The 18,765-nt window shown below is 50.6% G+C and overlaps 2 protein-coding genes across 16 annotated transcripts in view; one reads left to right on the top strand and one right to left on the bottom strand.

The window, feature by feature from the left end:
- Positions 1 to 18,602, bottom strand: part of LOC101952301 (zinc finger protein 883-like) — a 30,682-nt gene extending 12,080 nt beyond the window's left edge. Inside the window, exons 1-6 of one of the 15 annotated variants that reach the window (XM_065564906.1) lie at positions 18,337 to 18,602; positions 17,185 to 17,311; positions 16,563 to 16,763; positions 15,883 to 16,009; positions 9,400 to 9,513; positions 1,260 to 1,933 (exon numbers count right to left, since the gene is read on the bottom strand). In XM_065564906.1, the coding sequence (XP_065420978.1) occupies positions 1,866 to 1,933; positions 9,400 to 9,513; positions 15,883 to 16,009; positions 16,563 to 16,619 (366 nt within the window). In that variant the 5' untranslated portion in view covers positions 16,620 to 16,763; positions 17,185 to 17,311; positions 18,337 to 18,602 and the 3' untranslated portion in view covers positions 1,260 to 1,865. Of the gene's footprint in view, positions 1 to 1,259; positions 9,066 to 9,399; positions 9,514 to 15,882; positions 16,010 to 16,562; positions 16,764 to 17,023; positions 17,042 to 17,112; positions 17,312 to 17,897; positions 17,918 to 18,048; positions 18,283 to 18,336 lie in introns of those variants that run through there. The other 14 variants (XM_065564902.1, XM_065564904.1, XM_065564895.1 and 11 more) reach the window with 14 other exon arrangements.
- Positions 1 to 18,765, top strand: part of LOC101950089 (zinc finger protein 420-like) — a 124,606-nt gene that overhangs the window by 26,403 nt on the left and 79,438 nt on the right. The window lies entirely within an intron of this gene.

The following is an 18,765-nucleotide window of genomic DNA, read 5'->3' as shown; positions in this document are numbered from 1 at the left end:
GACCAACAGGTTACACATTGAACACCAGGTATAATAGGATTCAGACAGTCTGAGTTTAACAAGTAAAATCCATGGCTAAAGCATTCTCCCAGGGTCACCAGCCACCTTTGTTGGGATCCCCCTTTTCATGAATGCAAAACACGCTCTACTGTTTGCTGCCTGAAGGATTGCAGGGTGCAGTTTTTGTGCCCCAGTTATAGTCCAGTAAACCACTGATGTGCCCCGCCCCCCATTGTTTGTTCTCCAGTGTGGTCTTTCTGTTGGTCCTATATGCAAACTGGGCCTCCAATGTGTTCACCTACAATGCTTCATATGAATGGGGGAGACAAATGAGTAGGTATCCCTTTGTCTGGCAAACCATATTTCTCACCCCTGCTTTGATTCAGACATTAAAACATATTTTCCAGTATAAAAACGAAGTTCCTTAAAGATCATCTGCCCACACTTCTTGTAAAACTCATAAGGAACAATGTGACATGAGCCTTTATTAGCGACCTTCCATGACCACGGCAGCGCTTTAACATGCCTTGTGTGGTCGCGGTGCAATGCTGGAAAAGAGCTCTCCCAGCGCTCTAAAAAAACCACCTCCACGAGGGGCCGAGCTACCAGCCCTGGTGCACTGTCTACACTAGCGCTTTACACCACTGCAACTTGCTGCGCTCAGGGGGGTGTTTTTTCACACCCACCCCTGAGCGAGACAGTTGCAGCACAGTAAATTGTCATTATAGACAAGCCCTTAGTGACTCTAACAATCACTCTGCTAACGGGGGATTGTAATAAACCACTAAGGGTCGGTCTAGACTAGAAAAAGCGAAGGAGGCACAAAGGAGATGCACTAGCTAATCCCAACCACTTTTCCTGCCCTAGACAGATGCTCGGAGGCTGATATTATCACTCCCCATTTATTCCCTCTCTGGAAGGCACAGATTTCTCTAAGCTCACCCCACAAGCTGCTGGCAGAGTTGGGAATAGAGCTTAGGTCTCCTGAGTTACAGGCCAGTGCTGCTTCCCTCTCAGAGGCTGATGTTGTGTAGCAGAGGTTGGAAATCCAGGCTTCCAAGAAAAGGCCCTGTGTGGAAACACCTCTCTCCTAATGGTGCTTTCCGAATGCAGAATGGGCAGGGAGAATGAGCAGAGGGGTGTGACCGGGATCCTAGTGGGGAGTCAGCTATGGTCACTTAATTAGGGTGAACTGCAAAGAATGGAGCAGAAAATCCTCATCGAGCTGGTGGATATTCCAATACTTAGATTTAGCAAGCCAGCATAAAACAGTTTCTTTATTACCTTACTGGTTACTCAGAAGTCCAAACAACATAGTTTCTTTAAAGTGATTAAGCCACAGCCCTCCATCCAGGTACCCACGTTAAACATGATGCAAATTTCTGTAAATCTTAACTCATCATATAAAACAAAAGATTCTACCAATCCCAAAGGATCGGATACATTACCTCCCAGGTTAAAGAATGATTCAGATTTTAACCAAATACATGCTACAGCCAATTCTTACTAATTAAACTAAAATTTATTAAAAAACAAGAGTATGGTTAAAAGATTAATATACATACAGACATGAGTTCAATGTATTGAGGTGCAGATTCATAGCAAAGATGTTGAGCTTTGTAGTTGCAAAAAGTTCTTTCAGAAATAGTTCATAGGTTATAGTCCAATGTCCTAATCTCATATTCAGGGCGTACCAGCATAACTGGGACCTCAGTCTTGCGACTCAAACGTCCCCTGATGAAGCCTAAGCAGATCTGAGATGACAGAATCAGGACTAAGGATCTTTTCTTCAATGTCATGTCTTCTTGACAAGTTGGAGTTCCTCCCGGAACAGAAGGTAATTAGCAGACTTTGAAGGAGTTCCATCACCGGTACTTAGCTATAGAATTAACATAAGGCCATTTGCTTGTTCCTCCACCATTCAGATTATTTGCTATACATTGCAAAGAGAGATGAATACAGAGATATTCCATGTTTACAATTCATTTACATGATAGGATGTTCTTTTGATCTCTGACCTATCAGAATCCAGCATAGATAGGTACTGTTGATTACATTGTGGACCCTACTTGTACATATGTAAATACACAAAAACACAAAGATTATCTCCCTATATGTCTTTTGAGGGTAATTTAGTTTGCAGGAGGTTTAACCCTTTCTAGCCATGCATCACACCCCTAAGGTGAGACTGGTATAGAAGGGCGAAATTAGAGGTCCTGGATACACCTTAAGGACCTTCCAACATTGATCTGAGCGATGTTTAGATTGAATTCTTTGTAAGGCCAAGTTATTGAGGCATATTTTGGCCCCAGCCAGGAACTTAGTCCCTACTTTGTGAAACACTTTAGTGGTTCCAGGGTTTGGTCTATGTGTTGACTTAACATAGCCATTGATGTTCTTCAGAGAGCACCTACTCTGGCCTTCAGCCATGAAGGCTGTGAGGTGTTGTATCTCATTTTCCCCCTTTGCACAGCAGTTCAAGCTTGTAGTGGTTTTTCTGCTGTGTACTGTTTCAAGATTAGATACAGGCACTAACTGTGAAATATCAGTATCACCAGGCCTTTTAACATAGTGTGTGTTGTCATGTAATGAAACAGTATAACCATGAAGGCTTTTACAACATAATGAGTCCTTATGTATCACTCCCAACATGTTCAAGGGCTTTTCCAAAAAACCCTGTACATTGTTAGCATTAACATTAACATCAAATTTATTACAAGTGTACATTCACAATCATTTTTGTTATGCCTTTGGCTCAATACCACGGGGTTCTGGCATTTTAGGGTTAACCTGTGGTTTTCATTAGCATGATAAACTTTTTCCCTTTCTCCCTGTTCCCGAGGATCAAAATCTGAACTCTTTTGTGTAACAGAATCCACTGGCTGACTGGGTGAATCCTCTTTGCTTATGGCTATGGGCAAGTCTCCCCCCCACCCCCCCGTCAGGCAGGTAATTTGCATCAACATAGACACTGGCTTTTTTACTTGTTTTCAGATCCTCAAGCATTACCAATTCCAAGGCTGGACTCTGTCTTTAAGAGATACCAGCCATGTTCACTAGTAGGTTAGTGTGACGGTGCTGCCCGTGGGAGCCAGCTGAGGTCACTCAATTAGGGTGAACTGCAAACAAAACGGGTCAGACAAACCCCAGAAGCTGGTGGTCATTCCAATACTTAGATTTACCAAGCCAGCACAAAACAACTTCTATATTACCATATAGGTTACTACAACTTTCAAAGAGACATATAGACAATAATAATAATCATAAATGTTAATATACCTTTTTTGATCTTTGAATTAAAGTTATAGCAATAGACAAGACTTGTTTGCTTACATCATAAGACCTGAGCAAACATCTACCCTTGAGATCTCTAACAATGCAGACTTACATTTCAAAGCTCTATTCATTTACATATCTTCCTAACCAGTCTTTAAAGTTCATCCATGGATCAGGTCAGTCAGTGAGTTAATTAACTCTTTCTGGCCCTGTCATCTTTCAATGAGATATTATATCACACTCATAACGTCACAGTTAGACTCAAGGTTCTTTTGTCCTTCCATTACCAACCTCTGCTTCTACATGGAATCAGATGTGAAGTTCACTAAGAGACTAAAAGTCATATTCAAATTGTCTAGAGATGAGAGTTTGCCTGTTCTCCCCTGCATCCTTGTGGATTCAGTTATAAGGCTGTTCAGCTCTGAAAAACCAGTAACCCGATCTTTCCTCGTACCTGAGTCACAGACTGCTTACTTAAAAAATCATCATGGACACATTCATGTTCCAACAACACTGTCTCCCCAACAAGCTGACTAACCTTATAGGGCTGTTTAAAGTCCCTAACAATTTTTTTTTCATCTGAAATCTTTTCAAAGCTATCCACACTGGCTCTTTCTGAAGCAAGGCCAGGGGAATCATACACATTTGAAAGACTCTGGCCCATTAGGCACTAACACAGTTTCCTCAGAAGAGAGACTGTTCACTATCAGCAACGGCCCATGAAGAGTCAATGGGAACAATTCCTTCTCACAGACTTTAAAGACTTCACCCAGAAATTCCTTTCCTTCTGCAATATCATGCACTGCAAGAGATTCTTTTTGAGCTTTATTTATGTCCAGAACCGACTTTGGCACAACCCCTGACAAATCACCAAACTCCTTCTGAGTTTCACATACATCCAGAATCACCTCTGGCCCATCAGGAGGATTTCCACACAACCCCCTTTCAGGTAACCAGCTAGACTTCATAGTCACAAGATTAGAAGTATTCTCTTCCTTGTTACAAGTTTCCACACTGTCAGTGGGTAACATAGTCAAATCACCCTCATGCTTTCCTTGTGCCCTGGCTATGATATCACCCTGATCAGACAAGGTTGTCACATCTTTACCCAGCAACACACTAGCTACAAGCAAAATAGAAGCATCAGAATCGCTTGGTCTCTGGGAGCTATTTGACATCAACTGGACGCAACCTAGTTGTAATGTCATCATCCCTGGCAGACACAAATTTAGGACCCCTTCCTTCCTGGGCTTTAGTTGTATCCAGAACCAACTTTGTGTTAACTGATACATTTTCAACCATCATAGGCTGACAGGCTTCTTCTATCTGCTCTACAGACAGAAAAGAGCTGGAGAAACATTCCCCTTTAACAGACAAACAGCTTGGGATATACTTTCCTTTGTCCCAGCGCACATGGCTATTCACAGACAACTGCTTGGAGATTGGGGTAGCTCCCTTCATGGGCAAGTCATTACCCCTAACAGACACAGGAACATTTCCTTCACTGTCACAATTCTCCACACTGGTAACAGGTAAGTGTGACAGTGTAGCCCATAAGCTTTATGGGAGGGGGGGTGCTTATAAATGTATGTATGACATAACTGGAATATGTTTTGTGCAGCCTGTGCCATGTAATATATCTCCGTAAAGGTTATGGTCTACTAAATCTATTCATCCTATTTGTACACATATATCATTTTCTATTTGAGGTTAAGAATATTGCTGTATACTTGCTTGGTTTCTAAGTAAGCTTTGTGAGGCATTTGGTCAGTTTCTTTAGGAAGGAATTCACAAGGTTAAGTACCTAATCAGGAAGCACTTGGGGAACAATGCATCTTGGAATGCTCCAATCCACATAAGAAGTCCTCCTGGAGACATACAAGATGCCATGTGGACAATGGCTTCGGCCTGTAAAGACTGAGTCATGCAGGGACATGTGACTTGCCCAGGTGACTCCAGAACTCCATCTTGAGCTGGACTTTGCATAGGAGTAAGGAGGGGGGGGTCTCCATCCACAAGAGAAAGTCTATTTAAACCCGTGGGGGACCCCTCCATTTTGTCTTCAGCTGGCTAAAGAAGGAGCCTCTCCACCCCCCCAGGATACTTGAATGAAACTGGAACAAAGGACAGTAACTACAGAGGGTATGAGTGATTGCTGGACCCAGGCTAAAAGGAGATTAGCCTGTAAAAGGGAGCATTCTGGAACTGGTGAGGATCTTGTCTGTATTTAGTTTGATTAGACATAGATTTGCGCATTTTATTTTATTTTGCTTGGTGACTTACTTTGTTCTGTCTGTTACTACTTGGAACCACTTAAATCCTACTTTCTGTATTTAATAAAATCACTTTTCACTTATTAATTTACTCAGAGTATGTGTTAATACCTGGGGGAGCAAACAGCTGTGCAGATCTCTCTATCAGTGTTATAGAGGGCAAACAATTTATGAGTTTGCCCTGCACAAGCTTTATACAGGGTAAAACAGATTCATTTGGGTTTAGACCCCATTGGGAGTTGGGCATCTGAGTGCTAAAGACAAGCACATTTCTGTGAGCTGGCAGGGAAAACAGGAGCAGGGGTAGTCTTTGCACGTCGAGTGGCAGCTCCCAAGGGGGTTTCTGTGATCCAACCCATCACAGTAAGGTATAGGGATATTCATGTTCCACTAACCTTGCCTTCCCAAACTGCTGATTAAACAAACTTATCAGCTCAGAAGGCAGCCAGTGCTCTAAAAAAAAAAAAAAACCACCACAGGTCACACCTCCCTTGACACATTCCTGAGCCTCCCTTGGGAGGCCCACCACATAGATTGCAAACAGACCTAGAGGCCAATGGTCTGATTCTCCTCTCACAACAACTTCACACTGGTGTAAACAGGTCACATGGCCTCAGTGGGATTACTCCTGACTAGCACTGGGATAAGGGAGAGGAGGATGAGCCCGGAAGCCCAATCAGACTGTTCCTGGTTTGTACTGGGGTCAGGGAGAGGGGCACAAGATTTCAGAGAGCTTTATCTCTAAGGGAAGTTTGAGGCGCGTGTGACCGAGATGGGGTGACCTCACTGTGCATTCCCATCCCAGAACAAGTCTGCATTGCCTTTATCTTTCACCTTACCTCTTCAGGGGGCAGCCATTTAATGCAAATCAAAGGAGACTGGGAGTGGGAGAAATTAAATTGTACTTTATTATTTAAATGGACAAGCAAGTAGCAGACTCCTTTCTCCATGCCCAGCCCAATTCAGTCCAACCCAGCCCACTGCTGCCCCCAGCTCCCCCATTTCCCACGCCCCACAACAGAGCAACATCTACACATTGGGAGAAAAGTGAAGAGAAGCCATGAGAGGCACTGGAACCCCATCACAAAACGAAACACTCCGAGAGCAGGGAAGCCAAAGAGCTCAGGTTAGAGGGATGAGTGTGGGGTGAGTGGGGCAGAGACAATGAGTATTGTCTATACACAGGACACAGTTGTAGATGAGGAGGGGGTGACCAGCTGGGCTGTCAGTCTCCTCATCTCCCTCTGGCCTCCATGATGGGGGTCTGCCTGGCTTGAAAGCTGCCCAAGTCCCCTGACAGCCTTGGCCTCCTTCTCACCTCTGCAGGGCTGCAGCAGGGAGGAGGGGCTGATCGGGGCTTCTCCTCCTCTGCCTGGGGTTTGCTTAGACCAGGCAGAGCCAGTGGGTCACTGACCAGCTGATGCTTGGCTGCTGCTGAATCCTCACCCCAGCGATGGGCAGATGGATCCTTGGGAGCCAAACGCCCCTGATGTGTGTGGGAATGAGGAAATGGATTTGTCACCATGGCCAGCCCTAGTCAGGGCCCTGAGAGAATTTCCCTGCTGTGCGGAGGAGTCTCTGATGTCCAATGTGGGGTTACCTGCACTTGGAGCATTTTCCACACTGAGAACATCTCAGAAGTTTCTTCCCTGTGTGGATCTGCTGATGCCCGATACTCCGGGAGCAGCACATAAACCTTCCCCCACATTCACGGTCTCTCTGTTGTGTGGGTCACTGATGTGGGAAATCAAATTAAATCTTTTCCGGCAGTCAAGCTGTTTCTAGGGTCTCTTACATCATTGTGGATTCTCTGATGTTTGGTAATCGCTGAGCTCTTACTGAAGCTTTTCCCACACTCAAGGCATTTATATAGTCTCTCTCCTGTGTGGATTCTCCCATGTTTAGTAAGGTATGAATGCTGACTGAAAGTTTTCCCACAGTCTAAGCATTTATGGGGTTTCTCTCCTGTGTGGTTTCGCCCATGTAGAGTAAGGTATGAGCGCTGACTGAAAGTTTTCCCGCAGTCCAGGCATTTATGGGGTTTCTCTCCTGTGTGGGTTTTCTGATGTGTATTAAGGATTGATTTCAAACTGAAACTTTTCCCACACTCAAGGCATTTATAGGGTCTTTCTCCTGTGTGGATTCTCCTATGGTTAGTAAGCGCTGAACTTCTGATAAAACCTTTCCCACACTCGAGGCATTTATAGGGTCTCTCTCCTGTGTGGATTCGCCCATGTACAGTAAGTGATGAATTTGTGATAAAACCTTTCCCACACTCGAGGCATTTGTAGGGTTTCTCTCCCGTATGGATTTTCCTATGAGTAGTAAGATGTGAGTGCTGTCTGAAGCTTTTCCCACAGTCCAAGCATTTATGGGGTCTTTCTCCTGTGTGGGTTTTCTGATGTGTATTAAGGGTTAATTTCAAACTGAAACTTTTCCCACACTCGAGGCATTTATACGGTCTCTCTCCCGTGTGGATTATCCCATGTTTAATAAGGCCTGAGTGCTGACGGAAAGTTTTCCCACAGTCCAGGCATTTGTGGGGTTTCTCTCCCGTGTGGATTCTCCCATGTTTAATAAGGCCTGAGCGCTGACGGAAAGTTTTCCCACAGTCCAGGCATTTATGGGGTTTCTCTCCTGTGTGGATTCTCCCATGTTTAGTAAGGTGTGAGTGCTGACGGAAAGTTTTCCCACAGTCCAGGCATTTATGGGGTTTCTCTCCTGTGTGGATTCTCCTATGTTTAATAAGGCCTGAGCGCTGACGGAAAGTTTTCCCACAGTCCAGGCATTTATGGGGTCTCTCTCCCGTGTGGATTCTCTCATGTTTAGTAAGGTGTGAGTGCTGACGGAAAGTTTTCCCACAGTCCAGGCATTTATGGGGTTTCTCTCCTGTGTGGATTCTCCCATGTTGAGTAAGGTCTGAGCGCTGACTGAAAGTTTTCCCACAGTCCAGGCATTTATAGGGTCTCTCTCCCGTGTGGATTCTCCCATGTTTAATAAGGTATGAGCGCTGACCGAAAGTTTTCCCACAGTCCAGGCATTTATGGGGTTTCTCTCCTGTGTGGGTTTTCTGATGTGTATGAAGGGTTGATTTCAAACTGAAACTTTGACCACCATACAGGCATTTATAGGGCTTCTCTCCTGTGTGGGTTCTCCAATGGCTAATAAGGTTTGCACTGAAATGGAATCTTTTCCCACAGTCAAGGCATTTGTAGGGTTTCTCTTCATTGTGACTTGTCTGCTGGACTGTGGTTTCCTTGGGATCCTTGCATCCTCCACCGCGTTCAATGGATTTATTTAATTTCTTTCTGGGACAGTTTCCCACTTGAATCTTTGATCTGTGTTGATCTCCCCAGGCTTTTCCCTGTTCCAAGCACTGGTGAAAATTCCCTTCAGCTCTTCTCAAAAACGTCCCCTGCAGTTCCACTTTCCAAGGACCTTCATGCTGCTGATTTTCCTCCTTGTTCAAACTCACTGTCCTATCACCTGCTGGGAGAGAGGGAATCCAGACAGTGCCTGTGCCAGGGAGAAAGGACAGAAAGGGGAATAGCAAAGAGGGAAAACACAACACAGTGACTGTTGGGCAGATGGAGACATTGGATTCTGCTGCTACATCCCACCCGAACACTCCCAGGGAACTAAAGTCAGGGAGGAAATTCCCGACAGCTAACAGGATGGGTGGGAAGCCATGACTGATGTTTGCCTTCATAATACGACACCTGCTGACTGTAGCCGTGACATGGATGAGATGGGGCAGAACTGAGGGCTCTCGCTCACAGCACATTTTGAGAGTTCCAGCTTTTTCCTTCTCTCACCAGATGTTTCTGTCTCTGTTTCCCTGACTTCTCACCTGTGCTGGTGCCGTTTGGGCTCTCTCTTTCCTTAGCGGCCTGGAGATCCGGGACCCACGGCTCTTCCCCTCGCTCCAGCCGGGCGATCAGGTCCGGTTTGGGAATGGGAAATCCTGCACAGGGGGTGAAATCAGGCAAGGTCAGGGTGCATGGAGCATTGGTAGAATATTTGTCACAAGGAACATTCCCTGAGTTTAACCTGACCCTATATGGGACTGTGGTAACCCTTTGGGAGCAGCAGACATCTGGTGGGGGTGGGGTGTTGTTCTATTCTCACTAGGAGGTCTCAGACATGAGCAGTGGGTATCAGAGGCAAGGGGAGGCTGAGCCTCCCAAATAGCTAGGTGTGGCCCCGCCCACACTCCCCCTCCTGCTTCCTGCTCTGTAGGTGGCTGGCTCTTCCATTGCTGCCCGGCCTCCCGGTTCTCCAGGGGGGAGAACCTGGCTTCCCTGCGCTGCCTGGCCTCCCTGCGCTCTGGGGCTGGGGCCGCGCTACCCGGCATTGCGGCGCTCCGGGGTCGGGAAGGATGGGGCCACGCTGCCAGGCAACCTGGTGCTCCTGGACCGGGGATGGGGCCACGCTGCCCGGCAACCATAGTCCCCTCTAAGGCGCGTGCCTGTGCACGAGGTAATGGAAGGGCCGCACAACTAATTAGTGGAGCCGTGCAGACGTGAGTCCACTAATTAGGTGCCACCTGGACTCTGGAGAGAGGATGTGGAAGGTGAGGTGGTGGGGGAAATAGGGCGTAGGTGGGGGGAAATAGGGAGTGGGTGGAGGTAGGAGGGGGAAATAGGGGGTGGGTGGGGGTATGGAAACTTAAGTTTGGGGTGTCCCAGGACTTCCAGCCAAAGCTGGGCTGTATGCGGCAGCCAGGGAGAGACGCGACTTTCCCCAGCAGCCGCCTCTCTGCAGCTCCAGCTGGGCTGAGGGAGCAGGGAGAGAGGAGGAGAGACTCTGATTCTCAGTCTCTCCCAGCTCCAGCTGGCCTCTGGGAACTAGGACCCCCCTTTCCTGCTAACACTGGCCCCTGCCCTGCTGAAAGTGGCTGGCAGCTGAGCTCAGTAACTCATGGCTTCTAGGTCACTCAGGGGCACTTCGTACTGCCAGCCAATCAGGCTCCAGTTGCTGCAGCTAGGAGGGGGCTGGGAAAGCAAATCTCATTCCTGCAGGCAGAAGGTAGCTGTGAGAGGGTGGCTGGGCTCCGTGAGCTAGAAATGGAGCTGACCCTGCCCACTGAGTATTACTTCCACAGTGCCAAGGAATGAGCTGACTTGGGGAGGAACTGGGCGCAGGAGCCCAGTCATAGGGGCTGGCAGTCACGGGCTGGTTGCAGCCTCTTCCCTGTGCCTGCGGTGTGGGGCTTACGTTGGGTCCAAGTGTTTGTATTTTCATTTGTATTTAGGGATGCTGAACAGGAGGGAAAAGAATTAAATGCTCCATTGTCTGTCTCCCCCTGAGCCGTCCATGAGGCCATGCATTCAGTTCTGGGCACCAAATTACTGGCAGACGAGAGGGCACTTGTAGAAGAGGCAGAGAAACGATCCAGGGGCTGTGGGAATGACTGGAAAAAGTAAATCCACATCACTTAGCTGAATGATGCCTAGGGAAAGCATATAACAGCCCAGGTTACACCACAGAGGACTTGTCTACACTGGGAAGTTTTGTTGATGAAACTAATGTCGACAAGGGAAAAAAAGTAAAGTTGGCAAAACATGTCTACATTTGCTCTCTCTGTCGACAGATCATGTCCACATTTGGGGCACCTTTGTAGACAGGGAGAGCAATGGACTGTGGGTATGTATCCACAGTGCCTGGCGACACCATCCATCGCTAGGGGTTGGGGGAATGCGGAAACGGAGCATGGCACATCCTGGGATGTGCAAAATGTACCGTCATGCACCGCTTTGTGTCCCACCCCTCCACGTTTTTCCAACTGTCATTCTGTTGTAGCACCTGCCAGCAGCTGCAGTGAGAGGCACTTCTCTCCTATGCGCTGTTAGCTGTCGTGAGGACATCATGCAAAGAGTTACTCACAAAGTTAGCAGAGGATGAATCGCAGGCATCCAGGTGTGATATGGATAGCAGCAACTTATCAGTGCTTTGTTCATTCACATAGCAGCTGCATACGGTAGAGCATCGCTTTTGGGCTAGGGAAACAAGCACTGATTGGTGGGATCGCATTGTCATAGAGGTGTGGGATGACAATCAGTGGGTACAGAACTTCAGGATGAGTAAAGCAGCCTTCCTGGAGCTATGTGCTGAGCTGGCCCCCGACCAGCGGCACAAGGACACCAGATTGAGAGCTGCCCTTCCGGTCGAGAAGCGTGTTGCAATCACAGTGTGGAAGCTGGCGAATCCAGACAGCTACTGGTCAGTTGCAAATCAATCTGGAGTAGGAAAGTCCACTGTTGGGGTTGTATTACTCCAAGTGTGCAGGGCAAGAAATCGCAACTGCCGCGGAGGACCGTGACTCTGGGAAATGTGCATGACACAGTGGATGGCTTTGCAGAGATGGGTTTCCCTAATGGTTGCAGTGCCATTGATGGCACACACATTCCAATTTTAGCGCCAGATCACCTTGCCTCTGAATACATCAATAGGAAGGGATACTTCTCCATGGTGTTGCAGGCACTTGTGGATCACTGGGGGCATTTCACGGACATCAATGCAGGCTGGTCTGGAAAGGTGCATGACGCACACATCTTCAGGAACAGTGGCCTGTACAGAAAGCTGCGGGGGCGGGGGGAGGGGGGGGGAGACTTCCTTTCCAGACCATAAATTCAAAGTGGGGGATGTGGAAATGCCCATAGTAATCCTGGGAGACCTGCCTTACCCCTTACAGCCCTGGCTCATGAAACCTTACACAGGGCACCTGGACACCAGCAAGGAGCGTTTTAACAGCAGGCTGAGCAGATGCCGCATGGTAGTCGAATGTGCCTTTGGCTGTTTGAAAGCGCGGTGGAGGTGTCTCAATAGCAGGCTAGACCTTACCGAGGATAATATTCCTGTGGTCATAGCCGCACGCTGCACTTCGCATAATCTGTGTGAATCTAAGGGTGAAATGTTTGCTCAGGTGTGGCGCATTGGGGCAGAGCGCTTGGCTGCACAGTTTGAGCAGCCAGATGCTAGGGCTGTCAGAGGAGCCCAGAGGGCTGCTATTAACATCAGAGAGGCTTTGAGGAACCACTGTGACAATGAGGGGCAGTAACACGTCTGCTTTGGAGTTGCTTCCCTGTTGCATCCATGTACAATGTTGGGCCCAAGATCCGTGCAACACAATGCTTTAGAAGCTCTGCACTGCTGCATGTCCCGATCATAGCCCTTTTCACACAAGCCTTGAGAAATTTTCCCATGTGTGTTCCGATTCCTACAGGTCACTCGCAGCTGCAAATGATCAGACTCCTCTCCCCACATACTGATCAGATCCAGCTACTCAGCGGTGGTCCAAGCGGGTGCATGTTTGTGGCGATAGCCAGCCATGCTCATCTGGGAAGCCAGCAAACAGGAAATGAGATTTAAATGTCCCAGGGCTTGCAAGGGGGAGTAGCAGATTGGCTGCAGGGCAGCGGAGTCCAAACCGCTGACCAGAGCGGCAGCAAGGGAATTGTGGGATACTTTCTGGAGGCCAATAAAATAAAAAAAAAACAACCTATGGTGTCTACACTGGCTGTTTGTCGACAATAAAGGGAGGGGAAAAGACAAAAGTTTCTCACGGGATGGAAGTATTTTGTCACCAAAACTAGCGGGTTTTTTTAGAAAAAAAGTGATCTTGCAGTGTGTACGCTATCGTGGTTTTTTGGCCAAAAACCAGGTTTTGGGGACAAAACTTCCCAGTGTAGACAAGCCCTGAGTGGGATTGCTGAATATGGCAAAGCACTGGGGGAGAGGAATTTGGAATAACTGGATGAATTTAAGAAAGGAAGGGAAACATTTAGGCAGATCAGGGAAAGCTTTGTGAGCTTGCAAAAGAGCGAGTGAAAGATTATTTCCCATTGACTGATCTCCTGGTGGGTGGTGGCCTGGGGAAGAGGAGAGTTTGATGCTCAGTCTCTCCGAGCCCTAGCTGGGCTATGCAGGTTGGGAGAGACTCTGCTGGAGAAAAACCACAGTTACTGCTTCCTGGAGTCAGTTTTTTAAAAATAATCCAACTAAATCATCTCTTCTCCTCTGCAAAACTATCATTAAAAATCACATTTAATAACTTTTTTTATAATCACAAAAGTGACAATGTATTATTTATGCCTAGCTTTTGCACTCGATGCCATTTCAGAATTGCTTACCGGTACATAGGTTAATTAATCTAGTTCCTAAAATGAATGTTACCTCCACCAGCTGCTTTAAATGTTTGGATTTAGCTTTGTCTGGAACATGTATTACATCTTTAAAGTTTGATTTGCAGTGTCACTCTTGTATTTTCTATCCTGTCACGTCCCAGTCCCAGCTCCAGGGTTGCAGTGGCCAGGAGAGAGGCCTCTCTTAATGAAAATCACTTGAATTCCAGACAAGTGATTTCCATTAAGCTTTCACATTTGTTTGGGGAGAGGTATTGGAAACCATTAAGGCCAGATCTTTGCTATCTGGTCTAGTTCTGGTTCTTCAGAGTACCCCCTTTGACTCCTAAGTAGTAAGCACTAGGTCGGTGATCTCCAACCTTTTACTCCCAAGATCACTTTTTGAATTTAAGGGCAACCCAGGATCTGCCCAGTCCCTTCCCGAGGCTCCGCCCCTTCCCCAAAGCCCTACCCCACTCACTCCATTGCCCCCCCCACCTCGCCACTCACTCTCCCTGACCCTTGCTCACTTTCCCTGTGCTGGGATAGGGGGTTCACGTTTGGGAGGGGGTGTGGGCTCTGGACTGGAGCCAAGGGGTTTGCAGTGTGGGAGGGGGCTCTGGGCTGAGCCTGGGGTTGGAGTGCAGGAGGGGACTCCGGGCTGCGGCAGAGTGTTGAGGTGCAAGAGGAGGTACAGGGTGCTGGCTCTGGGAAGGGGCTCCAGCCTGGGGCTGTATTGGGAAGTAGGAGGGGGTACAGCAGTGGTTCTCAAACTTTTGTACTTGTGACCTCTTTCACATAGCAAGCCTCTGAGTGCAACCCCCCTTATAAATTAAAAACACGTTTAAATATATTTAAGACCATTATAAATGCTGGAGGCAAAGCGGGGTTTGCGGTGGAGATTGACAGCTCGCGACCCCCCCATGTAATAACCTCGCGACTCCCTGAGGGGGTGGGGAGGGGAGTTCCTCCCCCAGTTTGAGAACTCCTGGGATACAGGGTGCTGGCTACGGGAGGGGAGTCAGGTCTGGGTCAGGCGGTTGGGGTGCAGGAAGGGGTGGGGGTTCTGGTTCTCGGAGGAAAGTCAGGGCAGGGGTTGAGGTGCAGGAAGGGATTCAAGGTGCAGAAGGGGGGTGCTGGGGGTGCAGAAGCAGGTTTCGGGTGCTATGTTCGGGGCTCAGTGCTGGAGTTTGGGGTGCGGCCTGCTGCCGGGCAGCACTTACCGCTAAGTCAGGCTCCCTGCCTACCCCGGCCCCATGCCGCTCCTGGAAGGTCCAACGTGACCTGTGGCCCCTCGGGGGGGGGGGGGGGGAACCACATGGCTCCGCGCGCTGCCCCTCTCTACAAGCAGCACCCCCACAGCTCCCATTGGCCACACCCCTGTCCCTGGCGCCGAGATGAGCTGTCGACCCTCCCCCCCCCTGAGTGTCAGGCTGGCCCCAGCGCCGGGCACTGGCCAGCAGCACCAAGATGAGCCGCTTCACTCCCCCTCCTGGCCCCGGAGCAACAGGCGGGTAGTGGGCGGTGCGTGACCCTCCCACCCATCCCAGAGGGCACAGCGGGAGTCCTGGCATCCTGGAGCGCTGGGTGGCGCAGCCCCAATTCTGGGGCACCCCAGCACTGGGCGGCCCCAGGAGGCTCCCTAGAGAGTAGCCTGCCTGGGTGGGGCCTAGTAGCCGCACTGCAGGTAGGAGGAGGCGGAGCATGGGCGGGGCCACCCATGGCTATTTAGGTAGGCACAGCCTTCCCTTGCCCACATTACGCACTGCCCATGATGCCAGGGGTTCTCAGCCTTGTTCTCTCTGAGGCCACCTAAACATGCTATAAAAACTCCGCAGCCCACCTATGTCACACCAACTGTTTTTCTGCATATAAAAGCCAGGGCCAGCGTTAGGGGGTAGGGAGTAGGGCAATTACCCAGGGTCCTGCGCAACATGGGGCCCCGCAAAGCTAAGTTGCTCAGGCTTTAGCTTCAGCCCTGGGCTACAGCCCCATGCAGTGGGGCTTCCACTTTCTGTCCTGGGCACCAGCAACTCTAAAGCCGGCCCTGCTTGGCAGCCCCCCTAAAAGCTGCTCACAGCTCCCCGGGGGCTCTGGACACCTGGCTTAGAACCACTTCACTTTGCGACCCATTCCTTCCTAATCTAACCGGGCAGTCAGATATGCAGACCCCACAGCTTCTAATAACTGAGGGCACACGAATCCCTTACCCAGCGAGGTCACCGTCTCATAGTTCTCCTGCATGACGTCCCTGTAGAGGGCTCTCTGAGCGGGGTCCAGCAAAGCCCCCTGCCCCTTGGTGAAATACACAGCCACCTCCTCGAAGGTCACAGGCATCTGAAACATCATTTCCCCCACTCAGCGTCTCCTGTCCCAGCCACAATCCCCCTATTCACGGGGGAAGAGGCCTGGAGAAGCAGAATCCCACCCCCACCCTGCTCAGAACAGTCAGGAAGCTTCAGGGGCTGGGGAGAAAATGAGACTCCTTGTCCCCCCAGCAGACAGAGGTGGGCAGGGTCTTCTAATTTCCCACACGCCTGCCAGCCACAGGCTGTTATGGGAAGCAGAGCTCTGAGCCAGGGACAGGGACAGGAATCCCAAACAGCTTCCCTTCATATTTCACAGCAGCCTCTGGCCAGTGGGGTCAGGCTCCAGCACTGGGAGTCTGGTCAGTTTTCCCAGCCCTGCCCAGGGGGGTTGTGTTCGGGTTCAGAAATCAGGGAACTCCCCTCCCCATCCCAGGCCAATTGTCCTGTTCAGAAAATCAGGCCTGGGTTGAACGTGTCCCAGCAGGTTTATCACACCCTGTCCCCTCCCTACCTCCCCCTGTGTCTTTTCTACCCCTCCCCCTCTACAACAACCCCCCTGAAGCTCCCTGAGAATCTCCTACCTGAGCTGGCTCCATCACAGCCATTTCCCTTCCCTGTCTCCTGGAAGTCGGGACCATCTGGAGAGAAATGTGGAAGTGATTCCTCAGCCTGTCAGGACGAGATGGGTAATTCGGGAGGGGGGGGTTTCAGAAGGGGCTTGAGTCCATTTCACATCCCAGTTACCCCCCTGGCTCTCTCCCTGCAGACAGACACTCTGGATTCTGCCACAGTGGAAGAAACCCAGTTAGTTTATTACCAAACAGGCCAGGCCCCTCCAAGCAGAACTGAACCCACTGGGGACACTTTTAAACTCTCCCCATAATAGTGTCTCTGAGCCGAATGCTGGAAAAAGAGCAGAACCAAAGGAGCCGCATTAGAGGATTCCCCTGACACTGTCCTCAAAGGCAGCGTGTCCCCCATTCTCCGAGCAGCCCAGTGATTCAAGAGAGATGAACTGGCTTTTCCTCTCTCTGCTCCTCACCAAGTTCCCAGGAGTGTCAGTCTGCCCAGGGAGCAGGGAATGGATCTGGGCAGGTTTGGGAACTGGGAACCTCCTGTGATGCTCTATACTTCAGAGGCTGGTGTCAGTAGAACCCGAGGCTGCCCTAGGGGCTGTTTCCAGACACTGCAGAAAGTCCTCACCCAGGCTGGGCACAGTGGGGGCTTTAATGAAGGTCTCTCCCAGGCACAGACTCTGCTACTCAGTCTGGGCTCCCAGCTCAAAATGGAGGAGGCAGCAGCTTCTGAGCCAGGGAGCTCAACTCCAGGGCTGTAATAACAGGAGTAGAGAGAGAGATCAGGAGTCAGTCTTTTTTTATTTTTAATCTATAAAAATAAGTGGGGGGAGGTGCATGGAGGGGCGGGGGCTGCCTGAGCAGATCTGCCTTGTAGCTTCTGAGCCCTGAGGGGTTCTTTGCCAGCCAATGCACCCCCATGCTTTTTTGACCATTTCTAGGAGGAAAAAAAAAATCCCCACTGGCTGCTGGTAGGGGCACCCCGCTCACCCTATGTGGCGGGGGAGCTGCCATTGTATCTCCCCACACCTCCACCTTCTCTGTGCCCCCCAGGCTCTCCCCACTCCCTTCCCCAGCCAGTTTTCTCTTGTTCTCACCATTCCCTCCCCACTTACCCCTTTTTCCTCGCAGTGATCCCCCCTACTCACTTCCAGCCTCATTCCCCTCAGCCCCATAATTCTCCCCTTGCCCCCTGACTCCCCTGCAGCGCCCCATCCTCCCCACCCATCCCCAATCCCATCCTGCCCCCTGCATCCCCCTCCTCCCGGCAGCCCCCACAGCCCTGTTACCCCCGCCTGCCCATCCCCCCGCAGCTCTGTAGCCTCCTCCCCCTGCAGCTACCCCAAGAGCGTCGTTGGCTAGTTGCAGTAAAAGAATCCCCCTCTGGCTGCGGGGTGGGGCAGTCCCCCGCTTTCTCCCTTTGCCCCCAGGCCCAGCCGGGAGCCCCTTGTCAGCCGCAGGGGGAGGGCAGGGCGGGGCCAGCAGATCTCACCGAGCAGCAGCCTCCGTTCACACCAGCGCGGCCAGGGGCTGGGAACACAAAGCACCAGATTGGGGGGAGCGTGTGGTAACGTGACCCCGGATCACTCCCCTCCCCAGGTGTGTCTGTCCCAGCCCCAGCACGGCCCGGGCTGGCTCCCCCCGCTCCGCACACACCGGGAGGTGACGGCAGCTTTCCCGGGCCCAGGGCAGGGAATCGCAGCCAGCTCCGCTGGGAGCAGCCTGGGGCCAAACCTCCCCCTGCAGCCCGGGGGTGACGGGGGGGGCGGGTCTCTCTCACCTTCCCTCCGAGCGGGGCCCCTTGGGGCAGGGGCCGGGCCGGGAAGGGGCCTGGCCGGGCTGGGGGCTCTGCCCTGGGAGAGGCTCCTGGGGAGCAGCGGGAAGGGCCCTGCTGGAGATTCCCCTCTCCCGGCTGCAGCCAGGGCTCAGGGCTCCCAGCACCAGCCGCCGGGGCTCGGGGATCTCGCCAGGAGCCTGGAGCCAGAGTCACCGCAGCGGCTGCGAGTCACTTCCTGCTGCCGGGACTAAGCCCAGCGATCGCTCCCCCCAGAGTCGCCTCCCAGCTGCTCCTGGGTCCTAGCGATAAACCGAGCGACCTGCAGCTCCCTGCGCCAGACCCTGGGCACAGTTGGGACCATCTTGCAGAAAAGCCACAGGATCAATGGGAGGACAGACAGGAGACTTCGAGATCCGGGGGGGTGGGTGACAA

Source organism: Chrysemys picta, chromosome 12 (assembly GCF_011386835.1).
Source record: "Chrysemys picta bellii isolate R12L10 chromosome 12, ASM1138683v2, whole genome shotgun sequence".
Taxonomy (NCBI): domain Eukaryota; kingdom Metazoa; phylum Chordata; order Testudines; family Emydidae; genus Chrysemys; species Chrysemys picta.
Note: the sequence above shows the minus strand (reverse complement) of the source record. Positions and strands in the feature narration are given on the sequence as shown.